The sequence below is a fragment of the Lagopus muta genome, chromosome 32, assembly GCF_023343835.1.
Source record: "Lagopus muta isolate bLagMut1 chromosome 32, bLagMut1 primary, whole genome shotgun sequence".
Lineage (NCBI taxonomy): Eukaryota > Metazoa > Chordata > Aves > Galliformes > Phasianidae > Lagopus > Lagopus muta.
In genome coordinates, this window is record NC_064464.1 from 128912 (window position 1) to 138600 (window position 9689).

At 47.5% G+C, this 9689-nt stretch overlaps 1 protein-coding gene across 1 annotated transcript; it reads right to left on the reverse strand.

Moving 5' to 3' along the window:
• Positions 1-2346: 2346 nt before the first annotated feature.
• Positions 2347-3374, reverse strand: LOC125686178 (olfactory receptor 14C36-like). The gene has a single exon (XM_048929897.1). It carries the CDS (start codon positions 3372-3374, stop codon positions 2433-2435), a length of 942 nt encoding a protein of 313 aa, XP_048785854.1. The 3' UTR covers positions 2347-2432.
• Between the last annotated feature and the right edge of the window lie 6315 nt (positions 3375-9689).

Genomic DNA, 9689 nt, shown 5'->3' on the forward strand with positions numbered 1-9689 from the left:
AGCCCAGAGAGCCAGCCATACTCTGGGTTGCTTCAGAAGAAGGGTGGCCAGCAGGGTGAGAGAGGTGATCCTGCTCCTCTACTGTGTGCTGGTGAGAATTCACCTGCAGTACTGCGTCCAGATGTGGAGTACAGGGGAGACATGGCCCTGTTGGAGCACGTACAAAGAAGGGCCACAAAACTGATCCACAGAATGGAACACCTCTCTTACAAGAACAGGCAGAGAGATGGGGCTGTGCTGCCTGGAGAAGAGAAGGCTGCAAGGTAACCTGAGAGCAGCCTGTCAGCATTGAAAGGGGAGCTACAGAAAAGAAGGGGACAGGATCTTTAGCAGAGTCTGTGGCAACAGGACAAGGGGAAATGGCTTCAAGCTCAAAGAGGGTAGATTTAGGTTAGGTATAAGGAAGAACTATTTTACGGTGAGGGTGGAGAGGCACAGGCACAGATGGGCCACTGATGTGGTTGATGCCCTGTCCCTGGAGCCTTTCCAAGTGAGACTGGATCAGGCCCTGGACAACCTGATGGAGCTGTGGTGAGCCTGTGCATTGCAGGGGAGTTGGGCTAGATGACCTTCAGAGATCCCTTCCAACTCCAAGGATTCTGTGATTCTATGATTCTAAGACTGGGCCAAGTCAGAAGGGGTTTGGTGGCTATGCCACACTCCCTCATATTCTCAGGCTAAAGGCATTGCTGGGCACACCAACTGGTTGGTTACGTTTGTTTCAGAAATACTTGAATCTGGGCGGTGTTTGCAAATGTATAATGCTGCCTACTGAGTAACTAATAGATGAAGTGGGGATGGCTGCCTCAACATGAAAGCCATTTGTCGGTCTGTGAATACAACCATCCTAGAGTTTATATCAAACCAGGAAAAGATTCTATGGGATTTTTCGACAACTTGTACTGCTGAAAATGCCTCAGAATGGAGCAGTATCAATGGTTCTATCTATACCCAAAAATCCCTAAGTATGAGAAGGCAGAAATTGTTTGGTAAAGTTATACTGGATAAGCACCTGATAGATGTCACCTTTTTAATGCTTGCTATCAAATGTGACTGAGTGTATTTTCCTTCCTTTTGTGGCTACGTGAGTCTTGAATGACCCACACATGGACAGATGGGCCTCGATTTCAGGATGACCCAGGAGGTTCAACAATGATATTAACAATCATTATAATGATACTAAGTTTTACCATGGTGCAAATACAATCCCCTTAAATTTGTGTCCAGAAGGGCCTAGAATGGCCATGTGCCTGTGAGATTGTGTTTCTGCGGTGGAATTTTTCAGTATTTTCTGCATGCAGCATAGGATAAGTAACCTTTTACAAACAAAACTCCTGAACAGAGTAAAGTTGAGACTGGAGTGCTTCAACCTAGGTAGAATTGGCACTGGCACTAAGGTAAAGGAGAGACAGAATGGATGATTTTATTGTCCTCCTACTGCTATATAAATTCCTGAACATACCCAAAGACATTGGGTTGGTAACACAAATTGCATGGTGTAAGTGTAAATGTAGCTATGGAAGTGCAACAATAGCTATGGAAGTGTAGCCATAGCTATAGAATCAGAACACTGTGAGCCTGAGATGCTCAACCAATGAGTGCCAAGAGAAGCTTTACCTGCATCGGACCTGGAGTATACAACGGAATGGATTTCACAAACTAGCTGTGCAATTTCTCCCTTGTCAGTAGGGGTTTTGCGCCCACTGTTGCAATGATGAACAAACTGCTCTTCATAGAGATCCTTGACTGATTAGAAATTGTTGATTTTGAGCGTGTTTCTCACAGTATCTAAGCATAAGATAGGCTTGCTGCTGTTATGAAGATTTGTTTTGAAACTTGTTTGTTTTCTAGCCAGTGGATTGTTTAGTGGAAATGCCCTGAACGCATGTGTTGGACTATAAAAACCTTGCATGGGAAAATAAAGGAGAGTTTTTTGCACAAGAATTCATATGAGACCCGAGGGCTACCAGGAGTGTAGAGGTACAATAGGAAAGCATGGAAGTGGAAAGAGAGCAGCACTCAAAAGACCTCATCTTGCCCTTGCCCATCACCGTGGCCCCAGCAAAGCAGCAGCCCTGAACTGGAAGGTAGTGAGGTGCAGAAGCCCACTGAGTAGTGAGGGGCAGCCTCCAAGGAAATTTGGGCTGCTGCTCCATTTGGCAGCTGGGCCCTTGGCCCCTGAATCCCTGCTGTGTAAGGGAGTTTCTCTTCCAGCTCTGGAGGAGAAGAGAAGAAAAGTGAGCTGAGAGAAATAAATGTCTGCTGTCCTCTTCATTGTGTTTACGCACATGTACCTACATAGTTCTGCAGGCACATGAGAGGGCTGGATCAAAATACATACGTAACTATAATAACATAATTAAGATAACTGTATTTAAAAGGAAATGCAAGCTTTAGGAAATAACAAACACAACATGAAACAAAATGTTGTCCTAATATTTTCTGCTACAGCTGGGAATTTCCCAAAGTTTTCTCAGGGCATCCCTGAGCTTCTGGTTCCTCACAGCATAGATGAAAGGATTCACTGTGGGAGGTATCACTGAGTACAGAAATGACACCACCAGGTCCAGAGATGGGGAAGAAAGGGACTGTGGCTTCAGGTAGGCAAACAAGAGAGTGCTGACTAACAGGGAGACCACAGCCAGGTGAGGGAGGCACGTGGAGAAGGCTTTGTGCCGTTCCTGCTCAGAGGGCATCTTCAGCACAACCCTGAAGATCTGCACATAGGACACAACAATGAATACAAAACAACCAAAGATTAAACAAAGACTAAAATAGACATTCACAGTTTCCCTGAGGTAGTCTGATTCTGAGCAGGAGAGCTTGAGGATATGGGCTACTTCACAGAAGAACTGGTCAATGGCATTGTGTTGGCAAAGTGGTATTGAAAATGTACTGGCAGTGTGCAGCAGAGCATGGAGAAGCCCAGTGCCCCAGGCAGCTGCTGCCATGGTGGCACAAGCTCTGCTGTCCATCAAGGTCCCATAGTGCAGGGGCTTGCAGATGGCAACATAGCGGTCATAGGACATGATGGTGAGAAGAGAGTACTCTGCTGAAATGAAAAAGACAAACAGAAATGTTTGCGCAACACATCCAGCATAGGAGATGTGCCTGGTGTCCCAGAGGGCATTGGCCATGGCTTTGGGGAGAGTGGTGGAGATGCAGCCCAGGTCGAGGAGGGCGAGGTTGAGGAGGAAGAAGTACATGGGGGTGTGCAGGCGGTGGTGGCAGGCTACGGCTGTGCTGATGAGGCCGTTGCCCAGGAGGGCAGCCAGGTAGATGCCCAGCAAGAGCCAGAAGTGCAGGAGCTGCAGCTGCCGCGTGTCTGCCAACGCCAGGAGGAGGAACTCGCTGATGGAGCTGCTGTTGGGCATCTGCAGCTCCTGGACAGGGAGTCCTGCTAAGAGCACAGAAGAAAATGACGGATCAAGATCATGCTTGGAGGCACTCCTCTCACCATACTACAAAGTATTTTCCTTCACATTGGTTAATGTACATTTTACTCCATAACTTGAGTTTATTTTCATGAAATTCAGCATTTCAAATGCAGAGGATAATTATGGAGCTTATATATTTATTCACATTTTAATTTATTTTTTCACATTTTTAAATCTTATTCCAACTCCCTGGATATTTTCATCTGTTTCCATGTCTCTTATATTTACCCCAACTGCTCTTAACCCAGTCCCAAATTATTTCCCATTAAATGTTCTGTTCTGAGAAAGCTGCCTGGTTGCAGGATGAGTGCATTATTCATGTCTGCAGAAGACAATAGTATTGTAATTTGGTTTCATCTTTCATGAGAGGGGAGGCTGAAAGCACATACTCTGTGACTGTTCACAGAACAAGTGAGTGAGAGAGGTGTGATTCAGGAGTCTCAGAGCTGTGTTCAAAGTTATCAGCCCTGTTTAGATTTCTGTCCCGAATCCTTTCCTTCCCATGAGAATAGGAAAAGTAAAATCCCTGCCTTGTCTCTCCTCTTGCACAGTGCCCTTAGAAACACTCTGGCATGCAGTGAATCTGTGAGCCCCCTGCCCCAGGGAGCAGCTGTGGCAGCAGAAAGCCCCTGTCCTGAGGTGGGAAGCCCTCATATGGAACACGTCTTCTTCACGATAAAGAAGCACAGACTCTCTGCAGCCTGATCTGCAATGGGATGTCCCCGATTCAGTGATCCCTCCAGTAAGAGCAGCAGCACTGCCTGCAGCCAGACTTACCGTGTCTATGGCTGTGAGTAATGCTTCTCCAGTGAGCTCGCAGCCTGCTAACAGCACATCCTATAATCTCTCTCTCTTCTTTCTTCTATCCTCATGTCACTGCGGATCATGCCCCCAGCCCTGCTGTGCTGTGCAGAAGAGCTGTTCCTCAGCACAGCTGTCTCTCTGCAGCACTGCCCACTTGTAGGAGCTCCCTGTGTCCCAGGAGCCCGGCCCAGCTCAGCAGCAGCGGATGTGATTTTTTCTTGCCCACTTATCTCCCTTGAGATGTCCCTGGATCTCCCTTAAAGACAACAACATCATCATTGTACTTTGAAATCTGCTCAATTAACCACCAAACGTCCAGGGGACAGTGACTGATTCCAAACATGTAATTAGTCCTACCAGAGAGTGTTTGCTGAAACAAAAAGGGCACACAGACAAGGATAGAGGGAGGTGGACTTCCCAGGGGAAGGCCAGTGATCCAGCTGAGGCAATGCAGGCATCTAATCCGTACATGGAAACCCTGCATCTGAAATGGGATTCAGCTTTGCAAGGACACAGGAGTTTCAGGGATTCCTCTGGTTCAGTTCAGGTGTGCACAAGGAGTTGCCTGCATCCAAGTTCCTGCTCTGAGTCCTTCAGCGGGGAGTCAGTTGCTCACACACAGACCCTGGGTGATGACCAAGGTGCCTGGGGTGCTGCTGGATGTGTGCTAGTGCTTGTAAAGTGTGTGGGAAATCCCTGAGATAGACACCTCCTTCCTGAGCATCAGCTGAGGGCCAGAGAGGTGATAGAGGTATTCTTGGCCATCCTAAATGACAACAGACTCCTGCACTTAGGGCACCCAAGTGTGTCCTTTTTACCCGTCTCTGTGGAGCAAGCAGAGGTATACAGCTAACTAAACAGACGTGTTTGTGAAAGATGTGTCAGCTCTTTCTCTGTTTTCCATCTGCTGCATATTCTGTATCTCAAGCACTACAGAGCTGACACACATTTCTATTCATCAACTGATGAAACCTCAGTTTTCTATGGGGTCCCACGTGAATGACATCAGAAGCAGCCTAGTGTCAGGCCAGTTCTCTGGGCTGTCTGCAACAATCACATGCAGCTGCAAATGCTGCACAGGGCCTTCGGGAAAGCCATGTCAACTCCAAGCCTCACAGTGAGTCTAATGACTGTGCCACCTTCTGAACAAAAATAACACAGATGCACTAAATCCAATTATCCATTCTGGATAGGTTGCTGCCTTATGTATTTTTACACTAATGAGAACACCAACACATGCTGAGCTAGAAATGTTGGTGGAGTTGTAGGCCTGAGCTCTTGTTTGGACCACGGGGACACGGTGAAATGACTTGTGCAACTGGTCTGCAGCACAAAGGGTATACAAAGACTTTATGGTGGATGGGTGAGGAGCCAAGGAAGGGCGACTGCCGTCTGTGAGGGCGCACTGAGATCTTCCTGCAGATGACAGAGAAGACAGGTCAGAGCAAATGGAAATGGCAAACAGAGGAGACCAGCAGTGTCTGTTCCTGGCTGCTGACAAGGAAGAAGTGAAAGGTGCATCTCTACACACAGATGGGAACCTGATGTTGTCAGGCCCATGTTCCCATCTAGTTGTTTGTTTGTTTGTTTGCTTGTTTGTTTGTTTTTCAATAACATCTGCTGCAGGGACAGCAGAGCAGGGCATGCACCATCCAGAAGATCCCTGGAGAGCACAGCTGGCAGCTTCTGGACCAAGCCATGGAGGAACCAAAGAGGAGAGGTGCTCAGCTGGATCTCATACCCACCAGCAAGGAAGGGCTGGTGGGGAATGTGAAGATCAAAGAGAACCTGGGCTGCAGTGGCCATGGGATGGTGGAGCTGAGGAGTGGAGTACAGAGGACAAAGTCACACCTTTGGGGTCCAGGAGAGCACACCTTGACTTCTTCAAGTGTCTGTGGTGTACAGTACAGAAAGAAAGCACGTAGGAAGTGTAAACAAGAAGTGGTCAGCTGGGAGCAATGCAGAGAGGTTGTCCTGGTGTGCCTGCTGAGTTGTGTTTAAGAAAGCCAAAGCTCAAACCCAGCTGAATCTGCCCAAGCATATCAAAGATGGTAAAGGCTTGTAGAAATACACACACAGCACAGGGAATGCTAGGGTCAGTGTGGACCCATGCTACAATGGGACGGGGTACCTGACATGAAGGGCATGAAGGGCATGAAGCGTCCTGTGCTGTGTGTGACCATCTAAAAAAGGTTTGAGGGAAAAGAAAAGAGCTCAGTACCAGAGTGTGACTCAGTCAGTGCAATGACTGAGAGACGACAGTTCTGAGCAAAGAAATTCTGAGGGTACCGGGCTCCGTGCAAGACACAAATTGATCTTATTTTAATTATGAAGAATGTGAAAGATGTTCATTAATGCCAATAAAATTGAAACAACGGTTTGAAGACAAAGATAGAAATCAATGAAAATATGCCAACACACTTCTCAACTGGAAGTATTCTCATGAGTCCTCTCTCTTTTTAGTTTGAAAACACCAGTCATGGAGGAGACTTTGTGTTTATTTACATTTTTATTTTTTCTTAAATGCAATGTTTCCCAGCACTTTGTTTGCGCAACACAGATGCTTTCAGGTACAGGAACAGACAGTGGTGCCAGTGCCAATGCCCTGTGACCAATGCCCAGCATCCACCGCTGCTCCATCCTGCTGCATATTTGATGTCCCTCATCCTCCAGGTGTCCCCAGCTCTCCTAAATCAATGACCATGGTTTAGGCCATGTTTTCAGCAGGCCAACTGGACACATGCTCTTCCCACTGCTCTCCAGATTTCCCCATCCATTGCTCTTTCTTCACTCCAATATCTCCCAACTATCTGGCTCATCTGTGACCTTCAGGGGGATTACAGGAATTTGCTCCATCTCTCCAAAGGCTGGAGGAGCCTTTGATAACTCCTCAACTGTGATTCTACCTATCCCTGCCTATCACTGCCTAACTCATTTCTTGTACAAATACTCTCTGTGAAAGACAAGCCTCATTAGATGCATCTTGGACAAGGCATGCAGTTGATCACTGTGTTTTACTGTCCATTCAAATGCATCACATTTCCTTCAGTTTGTTGGCAAAAAAAAAGAACAATCTTTCATTGCCCATGTGCAGCTGATTCTCTGAGGAAAGCTGGGGGAAGTTGGTGCAAAGGGTGTTTAAAACTGAGCAGATGACTGCGGAGGAGAAGAGTGACGGTAGGAAAACTAATGCAAGTCCCATGGGGCCAATGGGAGTAGAAATGAGGTGGAGAAGTTGAGGAGTAATTCTGTGCACACAGTGACAGAGAAAAGTTCATTAGGGAACATCCTGGATCAATAGCAGTTGCCAAGTGCTGATTAAAATCCTTGCTTAAACACAACTATATATAAATACTAAATGAATGTCTGTTGGATTCTTCCTCATTAAGGTCACTCCAGACACCTCTCCAGTTTGCTGTACAAGTTCTCAACACATAAAAAAAAGACAGGAAGGCACAAGGCACAGGAGGCTTATATATATGTGGGTTATAATGGGCCCCAGGGGGCATTTGCTGCTGAGTCCATCAACCTCCAGTGCACAGAGAAGAGAAGATTGCATGAAGTGCTCAAGAAGACAAAGTCAGAAGGAACAGTGAACTTTCTAGGAGTATTAATGGGCCCCACTGAGGGCCATTATCAAGCTAGCTTCCCCAGGGACTTGATAGAGCAGAGAATTGGGAGCCATGATTGCAGGCAGACCAAGGCACTGGGATGGTGGCTGTGATGCTGAGAAAAGCCTCCTTTGTCTTGTGAAGCAGAAAGGCCCAAGCCCTGATCCCCAGAGCCTTGGCAGGGAGATCCTGTCCCTCATGTTGGCTCAGGGCCCTTCCTGTCAAATGAAAGAGCAGGGGACAGCAGCTGCCAGACTCTGCATGGGGTGCAAGGATGCCATGAGGCCCAAATCCCATGTGGGCAGTGTGTCTCATCCCAGGATGTGGGATGTGAGAAGGGACCACTCTGAACAAACAGTCAATGCCAGTGAAACTTTGAACTTCAGATCTCTCAGGGCCAAGGTGAAGGCACCACTTCCTCACTGGGAAGTTTGGCTCTGAGGATGCCATGTGTGATACTAACCCACATGCAGAGCTCCTTTTGCGTCCTGCACTTTTTCCACAATAAACCCATGCAGCGCTACAGGCTTGGGGATGAGTGGCTGGATGACTGTGAAGAGCAAAGGGACCTGGGGGTGTTGGTTGATGCTTGGCTGAACGTGAGCAGACAGTGTGCACAGGTGGCCATTAGGGAAAACGGCATCCTGCCCTGCATTAGAAATAGTGTGGCCAGCAGGAGCAGGGAGGACATCATCCCTCTGTACTCAGCACTGGTGAGGTCACACCTCAAGTACTGTGTTCAGTTTTGGGCCCCTCACTACAAGAAAGACACTGAAACTTGTCCAAAGAAGGGCGACAAAGCTGGTGAGGGGTCTGGAGCACAGGTGTGCTGAGGAGTAGCTGAGAGAGCTGGGATTTTTAGACTGGAGAAGACGAGGCTCAGGGGAGACCTCCTTGCACTCTCCCACATCCTAAAGGCAGGTTGTGATGAGGAGGGGTTTGGCTCTTCTGCCAGGCAACAAACAGGACCCGAGGAAGTGGCCACAAGTTGTACCAGAGGAGTTTTAGGTTAGACATAAGGAAGAACTTTTTCTCTCAGAGAGTGGTCAGGCACTGGATGGCTGCTCAGGAGGTTGTGGAGGCTCCGTCCCTGGCAGCGTTCAACAGATGGCTAGATGAGGAGCTGTGAGATCTGGTTTAGTGCTTGTGGTAGTAATGATGATGGGAGGACGGTTGGACTCGATGATCTTACAGGACATTTCTGACCATGCAATTTTATGATTCTATGATTCTATGATTCTAATCTGTATTGATGCACCATCACTGCACTGCTGCCAGCTGTGACAGAACAGTGGATCTGCCATCACTCTGCTCCTCTGCTCACTGTGACAGCACAGTGACCCTGACGTGATGATCTTCCTTCCTACTGTCACAGAACAACAACTGCAACACCACTGTGCTCATATCAGCTGTGACAGCACAGTGGAGCTGAAGTCACTGAGTTTGTCTCTCCTTTACAGTAACTCAGTTACTGTACATCACTGTACAGCCTACAGTGCATCACTGTAATTCTGACCACTGCCACAACTGAGTAATTCTGACATCACTGCTCTCCACATTTCTGATACACCACTGTGGCATCGCTGAACTCCTATCCACTGTGACAGCACAGTGACTTCAACATCACTGTGCTTGTACCTGCTATCATAGAATCCTGGCATATCCTGCAATGGAAGGGACCCATAAGGATCATTAAGTCCAACTTTTGGCTCCACACATCTGCCCTAAAAGCAGACCATATGACTGAGTGTGTTGTCTTGTCATGGAGTTATCTAGAGCAATCTGTGCCCGTGACAGAGGGCAGCAGGCCTGCAGTCCTACTGGCCAAAAATAAAAA